This window comes from Pristis pectinata, chromosome 5 (genome assembly GCF_009764475.1).
Source record: "Pristis pectinata isolate sPriPec2 chromosome 5, sPriPec2.1.pri, whole genome shotgun sequence".
Lineage (NCBI taxonomy): Eukaryota > Metazoa > Chordata > Chondrichthyes > Rhinopristiformes > Pristidae > Pristis > Pristis pectinata.
In genome coordinates, this window is record NC_067409.1 from 57,145,147 (window position 1) to 57,163,941 (window position 18,795).

General features: G+C 41.0%; 1 protein-coding gene across 4 annotated transcripts in view; it reads left to right on the plus strand.

Moving 5' to 3' along the window:
- The first annotated feature begins 413 nt into the window (after positions 1–413).
- Positions 414–18,795, plus strand: part of ppp1r9a (protein phosphatase 1, regulatory subunit 9A) — a 146,663-nt gene continuing 128,281 nt past the window's right edge. For all 4 annotated transcript variants that reach the window (XM_052016494.1, XM_052016495.1, XM_052016496.1 and 1 more), the window contains exon 1: positions 414–2,162. In XM_052016494.1, the coding sequence (XP_051872454.1) occupies positions 627–2,162 (1,536 nt within the window). In that variant the 5' untranslated portion in view covers positions 414–626. The remainder of the gene's footprint in view (positions 2,163–18,795) is intronic.

An 18,795-nucleotide genomic window follows, 5' to 3' on the forward strand; every position in this document is an offset into this window, starting at 1 on the left:
TTGAAAGGTCCACAGGCAGAACAAGTGATCATCAGCTATAAATTCTCAATATTTACTGCAACGATGATCGTGGGTTATCGGGATATTTATCCAGCTTGACAACTTTGCCGAGCGCATCGTGCCGTTTGGTTCCCGGGACCGGAGCCATCGCTTGGACACTTGGCCCCCACCCCACACGAGTTACCGCGTCCCGTGCCGGACTGCTGCCCGTGCGTTCGCGGCGACGCGATGACGTCACCGGCGCGCGGTGGCCCGGGCGTTTTGTTTCGGTTGTGCGCGAGGCGCTGTCAGAGGAACGGTCGCGCCCGCGCGTGGCCGGGAGCAGCCGCCAGCCTGCCCCCCACCTCCCCCCCCCCGCCCTGCTGGCATGTTAGTGGGCAACCACTGCTGCGCCTTGGGTTTGGGGGCGACTGTCCCGCTGTGCCCGCAGGCGTCTCGTCCTCCTGCCGGCGTGACAGCGGTCGCCTGAGAGCCACCACCACCCCCCCTTCCCCCCCCCCCCCCCCCCACAGAGGTCCGTGCGTACGTTTTGGAGAAGCAGGCGGTAGGTAGGCCCGGGGTTGGGGGGAGTCGAGGGGAACCGGTTCTCTGACCACTTGCTCGCCGCCTGCTGCTGACGGCGAACCATGATGAAGACCGAAGCTTCTGCAGAGAGAACGAGCCTCCGCAGCTCCTCTCCGCACCGCAACGCTTACAGGACCGATTTCCAGGCTCTCAGGACCACCTTCAGCAAAGCTGGCGGCGGAGGTGTCGGGACCGGGGTGGCGGCCGCTACTGCGGCCGCAGGCGACTCCAAGGCGAGGAAAGGGTCCGAGAAGCCGCCGTCGCCGCCGCCACCACCGCCGCAACAGATGCATCAGCAACTGCGGGGAAGGAAATACGGCTCCAACGTTAACCGAATCAAGAACATGCTGTTCATGCAGATGGGCATGGGGTCGGGCGAGGAGAACGCTGCTTCTGCCCGCCCCAGAGGCGGCGGCGGCGGCAGGGGGGCTCCCCCGTCCCCGCACCGCCGGGTCCGAGCCCGGGATGTGGTGCAGGTTGCCCCCGGTGCTCAGGTCAAGCTGGCGGGTGGCGTGTGCGACCGGACGAGCCGAGTGGACTCTCGGCGAGAAGGCCCGGCGACCGGCTCCAAATTTTCCGAGACCCGTAAACTCTTCGAGCAGAACGCCCGCGAGTCGGTGACTGCCCCGCACCCAGGCTCGCCCAAGAGGGAGAGGAAATGTTCCCAGGACCAACTGCTGGACGAGCCGCAAGCGGTCCAGAGCCTCCGCCGGGATAGAGGTAGCACTGATTCACTGGACAGCACCTATTCCAGGACAGAGACTGGATCGTCTGCTGTGAGCTGCCCACTTTCCGCTCCCTCCCGGAACACCGAGGAACAGATCTTGGCAGCTGGCAAAAGCTTTACGACGGGACACAATGCCCTTGTCCCAAATGCTTCGTCTAAGACACTTGAACTGCAAGAGCAGGGGCAGCAACAGCAGGTGGCTTCCAAAACTCCCTCTATCCAGGGCCAATATGGGATTTGTTTTGCAAACCAGGGTGCTACAGGTTCGCCTCGGAAAGGTGAAAAGCATGAACACATCTCGAGCCAAGTGGCATTTCCACAAGAGACTGTAAAATCCGTTTCATTTAACCAGAGCAGCGCAGTGAAGGCAACGCAAATTAAATCTGGGATTCACGAATGTACAGATAATCGCGACGAAAACCAAGACGGATCTATCGGGGATTTCGGGAAGCACTTAAATACTGGTGCTAGCGTGAAGCATCATAATGTTCCCGATTCTCCTAAGTGCAATGCTGTTGTAGCCGAAATATCTTCAGATGCGAGAGGTTCAACAGCAAGTGAAAATTCCTCTGAGGATAGCACAGCTGAACGTTCTGGGCCTCCAGTCACCAGTCGATCAACTGACAAAAGCGTCAAGAATGAATGTGCTAGAACTAAACCTATCATTCAAAGTGCGGAAAATGAAGGTTGCAGTGTCGAATCCGGAGATGACACAGGTTGGGACCAAGCTTATGAGGACTCAGAGGAACAATTGGATAGTGATGAAAATAATTATGATCCCGGTTTGGAATGTACAGAAGTAACAGGATTGTCTGATGAAGATGATGTTCCAGCCAAGAGGAAAATTAAGTTCAGCACAGATCCCATAAAAGTAAGTGAATCATTAATCGATGCATTGTGAAGGCTAAGCGCGTTAGAGGCATTTTGATGAATAAAACTGAAACCTCAATTAAGCACTTAGAAATGTAGATGACAAAACTTCAAAAAGAATTTGTACTCTGGTTCTTGATTGTAAATAAACACGTCTGAGCTAATGATTGATCTTTAATTCCAAGTAATATCTACATGAATTAACACGCTCCAAAAAAATTATATTGTACTGTAACGGCTGCTGAAATAAATTTGAGGATGGTGATTAAAAACTTGACCATAAGGTAGGGTTTCTTGTCAGGCCTTGAAGAAATGGTGAGGTGCTTGGTTTCGGGTGGTAGTTTTAGAATGCAGGAAATGGATGTATTTGGGCATCACTTCCTGTGGCAGGACAGAGGGAAGCACAAAATGTTACATTCAAAGCAGTTGCTAGATGTCGGCTGGAGAATATTAGAGATAAGGAAGAGTAAGGCTATTTTAAGGAGATCTTTATGTGAAACCAAGAATTTTAAAGTGAATGTATTGGAGGATTGAGAGTCAGTCAGTGTAGGTTAACAAGCTAACCGACACTAGTCGAATTGAACTTGGGTGGAACAAGTGATATGGGCAATTGAGTTTTAGAAGGGTACCTGTGGAGTTTGTGGAATGTGGTGGATTCCTGGTATGAATGTTGAAGTCTAAAGGTGGCAAAGGTGAAGTTAAGGTTTCAAGGGCACCAACAATGAAAGACAGAGTCATTTTCTGGATTTGTGTGTATCTTTATTCCTAATCTTTGGATCTTGCATGTTGAGCCGAGGAGGTCTTGCGTCATTATGGCTACTTCTAAATGTGATTACTTTCAGCCCTACTACACTGTTTCTGCAGAAGGAAAGTTTCTGTCAGCCGCCATAGAGCTTATCAAGATTTAGAGGTTGCATTTTCAGACAAAATCGTTTTTTCAGTATGAAGATGCCAAGTTACTTGGAGTCCTTTTGAAAGTTGTTGAGCACCTAAGTGACTGATAACACCTATTTTAAATAAAACATTTTAAGGTTTTGCCTTGCGGTAGATAATGACTTTTTACAAGGCCATTATATTCTATTGCACTTGGTTAGCAATTAAGTAGTAAAGTATGTACTGGAAATGTCAGGTCAGGTTGCATTGAGAGTTGTTGGTGAGGCTGTCATTGTTTAACTGAAGGATGTAAATATGCCTGTGGCTTTCTTGGCACAAACTAGTTAGCAGTGGATTAGTTCTTGTACAGTGAAACAAAATAATAGATATTCCAGCAGGTACTTGGGGTATGAGAAACTTGGCTTCGTTGTGCATAGTGGACTTTGGATTATTATTGTGGTTTATATATTGATTATGCCATATGAATCTAAATCCTTATTCAAGTGGGTGAAATAAATATAACTTAATGGTTTTATGTTCTTGCATTAGTGGTGTTGGTGGAGGTGGCTGCTGGCAGAATTCATGATTTTTACTGTATTTCATAAAGAACCAGTTTATCCCATCAGCTACATTAATACAGTTAAATTTGTTAGTTTATTGAAATTCTGGTTTGGTTCAGGCTTCAATTTCCCTCCATCTTAAATAAGTAAACCTTGTTCTGGAACCCTGGTCCCCAGTTCTAGATTTTGCCATGGTGGGTGTGTGTAGTGGGGGGGGAGTTGAGGTGGGTGACAACATCTTAGCATCTACCCTGCCAAGCTGCTTCAGAATTATAAAAACAGAAAATGCTAGAAGACTTAACAAGTGAGGCAGGATCTGTGGAAGGAGAAACAGAGTTGAAAGAAGCCCCTTTGTCAGACCATTTGGATCTTGTACGTTTGAATGCATTTCTTTGATTCTTCTAAATCCCAATAACATAGGCACAGCCTGCTAAATTGTTCCTCGTGACACAACTCCTTCATGCCTGGAATCAGTATGGGGACCTTCTCTGAATAGTCTCCAATTTCAAGTATATTCCTCAAATGGAGAGAGCAAAACTGTTTGAAACACTCCAAGAACTCATCAACTCTCTGTAGACATCCCTGCATTTGTAATCCTTCTCTTTTGCAATGAAGGTCAGCAACCAACTTGTCTTTCTAATCACTTGATATCTCCTCTTGCTAGCTTTGTTTCATGTATGAGGATGGCTGGTACTCTCTACAGCTTTTCTATCCTTTCTACCAAAATGGATAACCTCAAATTCTTGCACTTTATACTACATTGACCATATTTTTCCCCACTCGCAACACTTCATGTTGTCCTTGTCAACTACTTTCACACCTTTTGTTACTTGGTCAGAAAATTTGGCTATAGTATACTGTTATGGACTCAGTGAAAGTCCCTTTAAGATAGAGAGTGTGTGTGTATGTGTGTGTGGGGCGTGCTTACGTCAATAGAAGATAAAGGACGTAATGACGTTGTTGAAGAAGTTAGAAGAAGAAGAAGAGAGAGAGAGAGAGAAGGGAGAGAGACACCAGCCTGCTTGTTTTCTCTATCGATGGATGAGAAACAATAACTGTGTTTGCCACTGAAATCCATGTATGGAAGTTGGAAGTAATCCGGTGGAGTTCACTTTGTTGCTGACCTGTAGAAGGAAACAGGTATTTGTGTGTGGACGACCACGGTTCGGATGCTTTTCGGGGTGAGGAAGTCACTACCGAGTAAACACTGAAGTGTCGTTTGGGTTCCATCGTGGAACATTTGGATTTCATATGTACTCTCTCTATGTTTTTCTACATCTACATCTTATCTTCAGACAACGGTGGTTGTTGAAGAAGCCCTTGCTCATGTTTCACCTTATGGCTTGCGGAACTGAACTTTAAGAACCATTCCGGAACTGGGAGTTTTGGACTTTGTCACACACACACACGAAGAGTTTAGTTTTGGGGTTAACGTTCGAGGTTTAACATTCTTGAATTCTAACATACTAACATTTTTACTTTTATTTTACGTATTATCATAAGTAGTGATTAATAAAATAGTTTTTAACACTGAATCATGCTCAGTGTGTTTCTTTTGTTGCTGGTTTGTGACAAAATATGGTCCCTTCACCTGAGTTAATAGTTGAGGTACCAGCACTGATCCATGTGGCAGCTGAATTTTGTATTCTGCAAGTTAGCTGTGCTCATGTACTTAAGGCCAAAGCCTTGAGATGGCAGAGCAATAGTTTATAAATTGGATGGGTAAAAGGCTGAGTCTAGAGCTTGAGCGCATAAATTAGTTTTAGAAGATGATGGAAATTCTCATTTGCAGTTTTTTAAAATTTTCATTGCTTGTACTCTTGTTCTTGCTGTTGCTTATAGTTTGTTTTTACAAGTTCAAAAATGTTTTTTTTATACAGTTTCATGGAATGAGGGGAAAGAAGAGAATGAGATTTTGCAAGCGTGCTTGGCAGAGCAAATTGGTGGCACATTTGTTTAAAGTATAACTCTTAGCGAGTTCCACTTTTCCTGAAAATCTGTTTTGCGTGACCTGGTTTAGGAGCTGGGTTGGTATGCTAATTTTCAACTGGCTCTATTTAATGAAATGATTAAAGTACATTATGTATGCCATATTTTAAATTTTCAGTATCCTTGACCAACACTGGGACTTTTGCAGTTACATAGCACCTCTTCAAAAAAAAACCTCAAAATTGGTGAGACACAATCTCCCACTCAGAAAGCCACCCTAACTATCCCTAATCAGTCTTGATATCCCTAATCAATTTCTTTCATGATATTCCTAACTCTTTACTCTTTATTGTCTTAACTCTTCATTGAAATATTGCAAATGCAATTGTTTTTTAATTTCGCAAAGTATTTTGTGCACAATAAAGGTACTTATCAATTCTTATAATGAAAAATAAAGGCTTGGATTATACTGTTCACTATAAGCTGTCTTGCTGGGAGCTGCAATTGCCAAAGTTCTTTAGGACTGTGGTATTGAACAGGTGGAGACAGATCAGTTTCTCGTATGCTATAGATTACAAGATTAAAAATTCCATTTTGTGATCAGAGTTGTACAGATGTGGATGTTTTGCAATACTGAGTATGAGATTTGAACGAACAATTACTTTTCCATTTCTGCTACAGTGAATGAAAATTGTTACTTGATATTGATCACCAGTTATGCTTATTGAATTTTGTAAAGGGCTATAGCAAGCTCCTGAGGCACCACTACTGTGTCATCTGTGAAGTTCAATATATCTCAGCATTCTTTGTCTGCATACTGTAACATACAAGTTATAGAAGTCGGATTTTTGCACATCAGACTTCCAACTCAGCTGCTGGATTCACAACAGTGTGTAGGTGCAGTTCTGGATTGTACAGGGCTGAGGAACTGCGTGGGTTTCCCACCCCTCTCTAACTTTACACCATCCATGGCTGAAATAAAAGTAAAAACTCCATTCACTTGAATGATGCAACTGGCATTCATTAAAAAGTTAAGATCTGGTTACGGTTTTTTGTTTGATTTTGTCACTTTATATTACAAAATCACATAAAGTGATTTTGTCACGTATTCAATAGGATCAGGAGTAGGCCACTCAGCCCCTCAAGCTTGCTTTGCAAAACGATCACGGCTGATTGGTTTGTAATCTTAATCCTTTCTGCCTACCACAATGACCTTTGATCCCCTTGCTTACCAAAGATGTATCTGCCCCCTATTTAAAGATATTTAGGTTCTGTGTCCAGTTCCATTTAAGGAAGAGAATTCCAGAGATCCTCAGCCTTCTGGGGAGGGGAAACAATCTCATGTTTTAAATAGGTGACCTCTTGTTTGTAAACAGTGAGCCCTAGTTCTGGATTCTGTCACAAAGGGAAACACTGTTTGCATCCAGTCTGTCAAGATCCCTTGGGATCTTATGTTTCCATCATGTCCACTCTCGCTCTTCTAAACTCTAGCCGATATGAGCCTAGCCTGTCCAACTTTTCCTCTAAAACAACTTGCATATTCTGCATATTAGTACGCTTTCTCTGAACCGCTTTCAATACATTAATGTCCTTCCTTAAATATGGAGACGACTTGCCCATTCTGAGTGTGTGCTTAATTGTCAGTAAATTGATTTATTTTTAACTCAGTTGTTTTTCAAATGAAATAATTTTTATTTCAAAGCTATTTGAACTGTTTTTAAATGTCTCTGCATTCAGTGTAGGATGCCTTTGCATTTCAAATGTTGCTGAAGTGGAGGCATCCAGCACAGCTCACTCCATGGGTGCCATGCCAGTTAAGAGCTGCAGGATTAGTGCAGCGGCTGAGCATGGGTTGTGGGAGGCATTGAGCACAAGAGAAAGGTTCTTTTTATTAAAACTCTGGGTGATTACTCCTTAAAGGTATTGGTTGAATAAAAATTATTGAAGTCATCTGGAGATGATTTATTGTTTTCCATACTTGTGGGAGGCAAGACACTATTCATGTGCCAATATATTTTCAAATGCATGTGAAGTGGAAATTACTTGAATTGATTCATTTCAAAATACAAGGAAATACAAGTAATTTTCAATTCAAGATAAAAGAATAACGTTTACAGAGTTACTTGTGTCCAGTATCCATTTGTAATTCAGGACACCATTGTTTAATTCCATGAGCTCTTTTTCAACTGTGAAGTAGAAATCGCAGATTGAATTTCAAAGGGTGTTAGATTAATGGTGCAGAGAGTTTGCACCCATCTCTTTAGATCTCGGTCTAGGACTCTGAGCCCAGAAATCTTCATTGCTGGACAAGAATCTATGAACAAATTTCACGTTGGAAGTGTTAGTCTAAGTTCAGTATTTCTAGTATTGTTTTATATTTTGTAATATGAGTATTGGAAATTGACTTTTCAAACTTTCTAGTTTTAAAACTGACCACTTTAGTTTATAGGCAAAAACGAGATCTTAATGTTCATGACAATCTCAAAGGATGGGGGATAGATAATATTTGGCAGCACCAGGAGCCATTAAGAGGGGGTTGCCTTTAATGTTTCAGTGATTGCCTGCATGATAGCTGTGTGTCAGTAAGTTTTGTACAGTGGGTAACTGCTCAAACTAGAACACAGTACTCATTCAGTATATGAATACAATATTATGCACAAGTTTGTAAATGAGTCAATTTGATATTTGAAGTTATCATTCACAATTGACTCTTGGAATATAGACAAAAAAAAACTAGTGGATATTCATCTGATTTCCTATTGGTTGTAATGAAGCCTTGTTCTGTTTGGCTTGAGAGAGCACAGGTATAATCTTCTTTGTTAACTAAGAATATTTTCATTGGGGTGATGACCTGTTACTTTGCCCTGTAGTTTAAGGATTTGATTCTTTTTTTTGAAGTTCTTTGCAACTAAGTGACCAAAATGTGACTCAAAAATCCAAATTGATTCATTAATTTTCTTGACAATCTTGACAGTTGTCCTTTGTTGATGTTTCACATGGAAGATGGAGTAAGAATAATATTAATCTTTGTTTTATCTGAATTTATGAATCAATTTGGATTTTTATGAGTCACATTTTGGTCACTTGTAAAGAATTTCAAAAAAAACCAAATCAAATCTTTAAATTACAGGGGTGGAATTTGAGCTCAAATTCTTTTGGATTATTTTTGAGATTTTTGTATTATCCAACCAGCTACATAACCATCATATTTCCATATCTTAGATTTGATAATTGCTGCTCCAATATATATAATTAGAATTCAAAATATAAAACTTTGAATGGATTGGAACCAGTCCAAGCTCATTTGATTTGAGTTTATTTCAGCCTTGTCTATTTCAGTGACAGTTACCATACTTGCCATAAGACTTTAGGAAGGGGAGGTCAGGCGAAGGGGAATGCAAAAGGCTTCAGAGCGTGGTGGGCTCAGCTAGTTCAAACACAGGTACAGTCTCTCCACCATCCAGGACCTCTACAAGAGGTGATGTCTCAGGAAGGCAACATCCATTGTTAAGGACTGCCACCATCCAGACCATGCCCTCTTCTCATTGCTGTCTTCAGGCAGGAGATATCGAAACCTGAAGACCCACACCCCAAGGTTCAACAACGGCTTCTTTCCCACTGCCATCAGATTCTCGAAGTGGCCTGAAAAACACTAATTCTACCTCAAGTTGCACTAATGTCATGATGTTTATTTTTGTTTATCCTGTCATGTAAGTTGTGTATAATTTGTTAATTTAAGTCTATGTAACAACATATGTTGTCATGTTTACAATGAACTGTGCTGCTGCTGCAAAAAGCTAATTTTCATGACCTATCCTGAGTATGTATGCCTATGACAATAAACTTGAACTACTTTAACTGTTCCAGGTTTGTATAAGCAATTGCTGTTCTGCTTCAGTTTTCTTGCATGCAGTTTGAACATTCAAGTCAGTTTTGTTTTGCTCAAATGCAAAAATTGGATCAGTACTTGAAATCATCTGAATACTTTTTGAACAATATTTTCATTGAGATTTTTGTTCACAGATTAAAAAATAAAAACTACAATCTGAAAAAGTTGGTTTCCAGTTGAAGACCTTGGAAATAGAAAACAACATTCCCAATTTTGACAATTGATCTGAGCCGGTTAGTATGGCTTTGTGTGGGACAGGTGTAGTATGAAAGGCCAGGGGTCAGATGACAGTGATAACACTACTGACCCCCATGGTCGGATGATAGCATTGCCTATCAGGTTGGAAGCTACACCACTGTCAATCAAGGGTCCAGCTCCGCCCCACCCATTAAGAGCACATCTGAGGATTGGCTTGTAACCCACCTTTGTTCTTGAACCTGAATCATTGGCTTGTTTGAATTATTTGAACGGGCTCCACCCAGATGGTACGCGTGGGCAGTTCTCCCTCTTTTCTGATTGCTGCCGGGGTCGAGACCACTGGTGAGAGGCTGCGCTTCCACAGGGGTCTAGGAATGTCCTAAGTAGATTCCCAGGAGCGTAGAGCTGTTGTTTGTCCAGATTCAGGGGGTTCAGACAACGTATTTGTTCATTCCCTGATCGTTTGTACTAGTTCGTTATGTGTGTGCACTTCACCCCTGTTGCGACTCCCCCCACGTTTCGCGATCACCTGAGTGCGAGTGTGCATTTGTTTCTTCTCATTCTATTCCCATGTCTGTCTTTGTAAATAAAATTCTCCTTTTTGAAGTACAAAGACTGAGTGTCCAGATACCTCTATCTTTAAGATTCAAAAGAAACTTTCTCATAACAGCAGGTCACGTCTTACTAACTTGATTGAGTCTTTCGAGGAGGTGCCGAAGATGATCAGTGAAGGTAGTGCAGTGAATGTTGTCTACGTGGTTCTGAGTAAGGCATTCAACAAGGTCCCTCATGGTAGACTCATCCAGAAGATTAAGATGCATGGGATTCATGGTGTCTTGACCGATTGGATTCAGAATTGGCTTGCCCATAGAAGACAGTGCTTGATGGGTCTTATTCTGGCTGGAGATCCATGAATAGTGGTGTTCTGCAGCAATCCATATTGGGACCTCTGCTCTTTGTGATATAGATATGACTTGGTTGAAAATGTTGGGTGGGTTAGTAAGTTTTCAGATGACACAGTTTGGTGGTATTGTGGATAGTGTAGAAGGTTGCCAAAGGATACAGTGGGATATAAATCAGTTATAGATATGGGTGGAGAAATAGCAGATGGAGTTTAATCCAGGCAAGTGTAAGGTGTTGCACTTTGGGAAATCAGATGTAGAGCGAAAGTACACTGTTAATGGCAGGATCCTTAACAGCATTGATGTACAGAGGGATCATGGGATCGAAGTACATAGCACCCTAAAAGTGGCTGCATAAGTTGAAAGGGTGGTAAAGAAGGCATATGGCGTGCTTGCCTTTATTAGTCAGACATTGTGTTTAGGAGTCAGGAAGTTATGTTGAAGCTTTATAAATCTCTGGTTAGGTCGCATCTGGAGTATTGTATTCAATTTTGGTCGCCCCATTATAAGGAGGATGTAGAGGCTTTGGAGAGGGCGCAGAAGAGGTTCACCAGGATGCTGCCTGGATTAGAGGACATATGCTCTAAAGAGAGGTTGGACAAACTAAGGTTGTTTTCTCTGGAGCAGCAGAGGTTGAGGGGAGACCTTATAGAATTTCATAAAATTATGAGAGGTAGAGCAGACAGCTGGTATCTTTTTCCCAGGGTCAAAATGTCTAATACTAGAGGGCATGCAGGGCAAGTTGTTTTACACAGTGGTGGGTACCTGGAATGTGCTGGCAGGGGTGGTGGTGGAGGCAGATACGATGGGGTGTTTAAGAGGCTTAGATAGGTACATGAATATGTAGAGAATGGGGGGATATGGACCATGTACAGGCAGAAGGGATTAATCTAATTGAGCATCATTAGCTTAATTTGTTCAACACATCATCATGGGCCTAAAAGCCTGCCCCTGTGCTGAACTGTTTGAGGAATTCAGCAGGTCAGGCAGCATTTGTAGAGGGAGATTGATAGTCAACATTTTGGGTGGAGACCCTTTCATTTGAAATGTTAACTGTTTCTCTTTCCACTGGCTGATCTGTAGTGTCGCCAGCATTTTCTGTTTTTATTTTAGATTTTCAACATCTCCAGTTGTTTGATTGTCATTTGATTCCTTTGACCTTGTCAAGAGTGGCTTAGCAGTATTGCTAGGGACTAAGTAGTCTGTGTCCAGAGGGGGACAGCTGGCAGATTGGGTATATGGCAGATAGTGAGTGCATGAATATGAGGGATAACTTGACCTCGTTCTTGCCAATGTACCTGTGACAAATACATTTGTCCATGACCGTATTGACAGGAGTGACCACTGCAGTTCTTGACAAAAATTCCTCCTTAACGTCAAGGTCATCCTTTTGTGTTGTGTGGAACTGCAGTCATGTATAATGAATAGAACTGACTATCCATGAGGTCTTGTGGACCATCAGCAGCAGCAGGAATATACACTGCCACAATCTCTAAAGCTCTTGGCCTGGCACATTTCATTCTGATATTGCATTCCTCATTGAACTAGGGTTGAAGGATATGCTGTGAAAACACTTCCATAATTGATAAAGGATGATAATTATGGTTGTTGGAGGTCAGTTATCCTAGCTCCACAGCATGCTGCACGAGTTCCTCAAGTCATCATCTTTGATCTGCCCATTGTCAAATGCTTCATCAATGACCTTCCTTCCATAAAGTGTGAATGTTCACTGACTGCACAATGTTCAATTCCATTTTTAGCTCTTCAGGCTATGTGACCTAGACAACATGCAGGCATGGGCTGAAAGGTGACATTTGCAACATGAAATTGCCAGGCATGACCAGTTCCATGGAGAGACTGTATAACCTCCTAACTTTTAATGGCATCACCATCATGTTCCCACAATTATCATCCTTGGGGTTGCCACTGACCAAAAACCTAACTGGACTAATCATAAAAACAGCTGTGGCTGCAAGAGTAAGACAGGAGCTGATATCTTTGGAAAGTGACTTCTGACATCCTAAAATCTTTCCACCATCTACAAGGCATGAGTTAGGAATGTGATGGAATAGTCTGCTGGCCTATATGAATGCAGCTCCAACAGCACTTAAGCTCAACAGCATCCATGTTAAAGCAGGCTACTTAATTGGTGCCCTATGCACCACCTAAAGATTCATTTTCTCCACTGCCGCACACTGGCTGCAGTGTGTACCATCTCCAAATTGCACTATCAATACTTGCTTAGGCTACTCCAATAGCAGCTCCAAACCTGTGACCTATTATCACTAAGGACAAGGTAGAAGACACATGGGAAAACCATCATCTACAGTTTCCTCTCCAAGTTGCACTTCATCCAGATCTGGGAATATTTGCTGCTCCTTTGTGTCGTTGGCCCTTATCCTGGAACTCGCAACCCATCAGCAATTTGAGAGTTGCTTCACCAGAAGGACTCCAGTTCAAAAAGGTAGCTTATCAGTAACCTCAAAGGTAACCAGGGATAGGCAATAAAAGCTGGCTTTGCAGATATTCCAAACACATTTTGCTTCCAGAATGCTGCTAGAAAATCAATTCAATGAGTTGATTGATGTCAGAGCAAAAAAAATTCCTGATTTTAAATCTTAATTAGTGTAAATCCATGGCCATATTGACAACATTTATTTTGAACTTAAGCTTCAAGTGTACCTTCTGAATCTCTCATGATGTGGCCTGATAGCTTTTTTTTTCTTACACTATTTCTGGCGTAATCTTGATTATCTCTTGCCTCATTGCCATTATGGATTGCCCAATTTTTCCAAGGACTCGTGCAAATCTGTTCTGGACAGTGAGTATAAAGCCTCTTGATTGTACTGAGCCTGTGATTCATAGACATAAAAATGGTTGTCTTAATTGGGTCCTGTGTTAAAGCTAGTATTCCTTTGATTGCTTTCAGTAGCTTCAGAAGGATCAGCACTGCACTCAAAGCTAATTTCTGTTCTTTTTTCAGTAATAGATGTACCTTGATCTACAGGCCGTATTTGAATCGGTCGTTTCAAAAAAATGGAAACTTCTAATTTCAGTGCCATTGGTATTTTTACAGCGATATTATCTGACTGGACCAGGAATATTATCTGCTTTAAAATGTGCAAATGGAATTTTGCCTTAAAGAAAAGTACCCCAAGATGTTTTGCATTTACCTGCTCAGAAAAAGTGTCTTGGTTCAGCTTTTCATTTTAAAGATGACTTCTTAGTGATGCATTGACTTGTCACTGAATGATATGCTCATGTCCTGAAAATGGATTTTAATCCATCGTTTTCTGGTTTGAAGGCATTTAAAATAGTTTGAGGAAGTTTAATGAAAAGTACAGATCCTTCCTCAGTGCAGTAGTACCCTTATACTTTTGCAATATGTCAAGAGGTCGAGCACATTCTGGGAGGTGGTGGGAAGACTTCTCAGGGAATGTAAGAATTATGTAAATGCTGATGTGACTATTTCAAACATCTTGATATTGTGATGAATTGGGCTTTGTTATTAAGGCTGTAAATCTTTTAAACCAAAGATAAGACCATTTTTAGGGTTTGGTGGTAAATTTTATGCTGCAGAAGTATATAGCAATTAATAAACCAATTTTTCATGTTTACTTGGTAAATGATCCTAATTTTTAGAATTCAGCACTGGATTTAAAAGTGTATGCATGAACTAACAACCTGTAGCAAATTTCTGTACTGAATTTAGTCAAAATTAGAGATGTGCAGCATAGAAAGAGGCCCTTCAACCCACCACACCCTTGTTAACCGTTTTGTCCATCTTCATTAATCCCATTTATCCACGTTAGGACTCTCTCCTTGTACGCCTTGCCTATTTATGTGTTTGCTTAGTAATCGTATCTGATTCTACCACCATCCCTAGCAGTACATTCCAGATATCAACCACTTAAACAAAATATTTGCCCCTCAAATCCCCTTTAAAACTCCTTCCTATCTTACACCTATGCCCTCATGTTTTTGGTACCCCTACCATGGCAAAATGATTTTGATTATCTACCCAATCTTTGCCTCTCAATCCTGTTTTACTTCTGCCAGGTCGCACATCATCCTCCCTGGCTCCAGGGAAAACAAGACCAAGCTACTGAATCCCTCCCTATAACTTAAGTCCTCCAATTCAGGCAGCATCCTGGTGAATCTCTCCTGCATTCTCTCCATCTCAATCACATCCTTCTTATCGTGTGGCAACCAGAACTGCACACAATGCTCCAAGTGTGGTCTAACCACTGTTGCAATGAGCTATGTTTCTGAAAAAGCATCTTTGTAGGTCGTGCATCATGAGCTCCCTTGGATATGGATCTGTAATTAGCAGTACAAGGACTGTACTGGTACAGTTTGAAAATGTTTAATTTGAAAATGTGATATTATGTGGCACCTTTTAAGACAGTTTCTGGACATCCTACAGCACTTTACAGCCAATGGATACATGTTTTGAGGTGTAGTTACTCATCATTGCACTATTCTGAAGTAGAACTTTAACCTGCAACCTTTTTGACTTGGAAGCAAGGGTACTACTACCAGCTGAACTGCAGTTAGCAATATACTCCATCTGCTGGAGGAAAAAAGTGCAATGTATCTTTTGTCATTTGAAGCGTATTTGAATAATTCCATCCCTCATTTACAGCAACCATGCAAATGCGAATTGGCATAACATTTCCAAAAGTTCAATACTTTCCCTCGGAGTAGCAGGGTGAAAGTTTTTGACAAAGCAAGATCAATTATTACTAATTTGAAGAAATGGTACTTGCAGTTCAGATGTCTGATGCCTACAGCACTGCTAATGTCTGTTGTATTAGTGGTGCTTGGTTTTCTAATCAGATAGTGGTTATTAAATAATTTTCCAAAAACACTGCTATCACAAAGTTGATTAGTTTATTTTTGTTATTATTATCCTTGATAAGAACTTGGGGTATACCATGCTTTGAGGACTTACCTGGACATACTTTGCAGATGTAAGAATTATGTAAACAAATACAAAATATATTTGTTCTTGAACTTTGCTTTCTTAACAGTGGCTAAACAATTGAGCTTGTTAGTAATCTATTATTTTATTTCTCCTATGTTCTTCTCCTACCTCTACCTCAGCACAACAAGGGAAGCTACATCAGAATAGTCAAAAATATATGTAACAAAAGCATGGATGGAGTTTGCAGCTGCCATGGAGCTGAGGCAGGATGGAGTTGAATGATGTAATGGATGTGGAAGTAGGCTTGATGATGGCACAGCTGAGGTCCTAAATACAGCTTGTAGTCATTTCTGACACCAAGTTTGTGAATAGTCTGAATCAGTATCAGAGAATAATAGGAACAAAGAATAAAGTTGATGACTAGAGATTGTAGTTTACAATGGTATCTGCAGACGGCTTTGATCTCCACAATATTTAGTTGGAGGAAATCTTCTATTATGTTGGGGAAACAGTCTGACAATCTAGAGAAAGTAGAGAGTTCAAGAAAAGTTGTAGTAAGGAAGAGCAGAGTTATGAGTATGCATGTGGAAACTGATGTTCCTAGGGGCAGAATGAGATGAGAAATAAGGTGAGAATGGATGACCCAGGACACCAAAATTATTGTGGATTATGAGAAGAGAAACAATAACCACCAATTTTCTGGCTACAGTTAGGTAAGCATTGAATCTCATTTATATTGTAGATTTCTTCTTGGGAATTGTGCTTGCATTTTTCATGTTACAGTGTTTCAGATGAAAAGCTTAATTCACATTTGCCTTGTAATTAAAGAAAAAGACAACTTAAATTTACATGTTTTTAAACAAGTTCTGTATGCTGTGGAGCAGATTCTGTACCACAGAATCAACCCCTAGAATGTTTGGTTTCTTACTCTGTAGTGTAGCTTTCTGAGGTTTAGCAGCTTTGGAACTGCTCTTAGGCTCTTTGCTGTTTGTATTGGAGCTGCTCAGTATTCTCCGTAAATTAATGGTTTGGTGGAAATTAGTTAGAATGTGCAAACGGGTAAAGTGGCCTCCTTGAGCCATATTGGCATTTACCAATCTATGTTGGCAATTAATTTTAATCAGTTTTATTAATAAATGCAATGTTCCCCATCCTGGGGTGGGGGGGGGGGGTGTGGGGAGTAGGAAATACAGGGGCATGGAAATACCTGGATGCTTTTGTTTGGAACTGGCAGGGACTTGATGGGCAAAATAGCCATCTTCAATGCTACAAACTTAATTTTTTTTTTCAATATTGTTCATTTTACTTTTAGGCTTTTTTCATTGAATCTTCATTGTGGGCTTCTACAGTTGACTAAAACCTGCTAGCAGCAAGCTGCCTACACTTGCTGATGACATATGTGGCAAGTTCAAACTTAAGGAATTGGAACAGGAGTAGGCCACCCAGCCCTTTGAACCTGCTCCACCATCTATCAAGATTATGGCTGAAAACAGATCAGCCATTGTAATTTTGCTTACAGAAGCCGCCCATATTCAAAATACTGGGGCCTATGTAGTGGTAGGGTCTTACCTGACATATTTCAATATGGGCAGGGCAGGACAGAACATGCCCTGCCCAAGAAACTGCTGAATAAAAATTACCAGGTTCCCAGCTTGACAAATTCTGAACTGTTAAGGAGTTGTGAAGGACATAAAATTCAATGCTCAAAGATGAGAGATGATATGAAAGTTTGTTCGTTTTTAAAAATCAGTGTATTGTAGGAAATGGTTTGTCAATTCTGGTGAATAAAAGTCGATAGTTCATTTTTAGTGACTTACTGCTATTCAGTGAGGTTCATGTGTATATAGGTGAATTCACTGCAGTCATGGTACAGTTTTTCATGTATGGTCTGAACACGTAATAAGTCAGAATTTATCATCATCTGAAATGAGTTTAAGTGGTATCTTTAAAAATTGACAGTAATGGATTGCTGTTATCAAAATAAAATGGTTGAATCTTTGAGATAATGTATGGGGAGAAATAGTAGTGATTACTTGAAAGCTTACAACATCCAGAGTGTTTCCTAGAGGCATTTCTAGGACAGATGTAGAAGCAAAACTGATATAACATTTTCCACTCAGTAGGCATTATTGTAAACAAGAGGAGCAACAAAGTAAAATCTTAAATGATTTGCTATTTTCATTTCAGCCTACACACAACTTGCTTTTTGAATAATTATTGTTGGGCTCCAACATTTAGTACAACAAATCAAATTCTAGTAATTGAATACCAGTGCAAATTCTTGCAAATTACAACATTTTTAAATTCACGTGATTGACTAGGGGCTAAAGAGCTAGAGAGAGGAAAGAAGAATTCTGCATATCTTTTTTTAAAAAAAAGTGGCTTGTCCATTTTAATGAATACTTAAAATAACTAAGTTTATAGTGTCAGTCAAAACTATATACTCCTAAGTGGGTCTTGAACTCAATCTTCCAACTCGGAAGTGAAGGTTTTGCTTTGGCTGACACTTGAAGCACAAGAAATTGAGAAGAAAATGTTGGCACAAGGCAATAGTTTGCAAAGATGGAGGAATTAAAAAATCTTTTATAATGATGATAGTGCCACTTGTTAGTGGATAGGGCAGAATGAAGAACATTTACAACACAGCTAGCATGGGAAACAAAGGATGTTGCAAGGTCTTAATTGTTTGAGACCATTGGGTTGGAATGATGGAGCCTCTGGGTAAGAGGGGCAGGCAGAGTCTTCATGATGGGAATGATGTAGAAGGTTTGGCATGTTGAGAGAGTGGGGTTAGAGTGAGATGCAACACTCAATAGAACATTGTCTTGGCTATAAGAATGAGCTACTTGCTTTATAATTGGACATTGAAAGGTGGGAGAGCAAGATTTAACAATGGTTTTGTAGGAAAAAAGTAGGTCCTCTTTCATCTCTTATTTGCGAAATAGTGTGCAGCTTTGGTTAAACATGCAAGACCTGTTAGTACTGTGTTCCTGCTGCATCTAGTGTTAATGACTAGTTGATTTGTATGCAAGTCATGCTCAAATTGGGATCCTTGGAGTTTGGAGAGCAAAGATGGCCCTACTGTGGGATCAATAAGGAAGGAGAGTAGTATATGGACATCCACAGTAAAATTGTCGTGAAAGCTAGATTAAAGGATTCAAAGATGTGCTTTAGAAAGTGTAGTACCGAGATTTTAAAGAATTAACCAGGACACTTGAGAGAAATTGAGTCACAGTGGGATATGAAAATGGCTTTGTCTGATGGACCCCATGAATGTAGAAGGGTCACCAAAGATGGGCAAAGCTGGGGGATGTCTGTGAATATGGATTGAAGAACTTTAATAGAAGGGTTGAAGA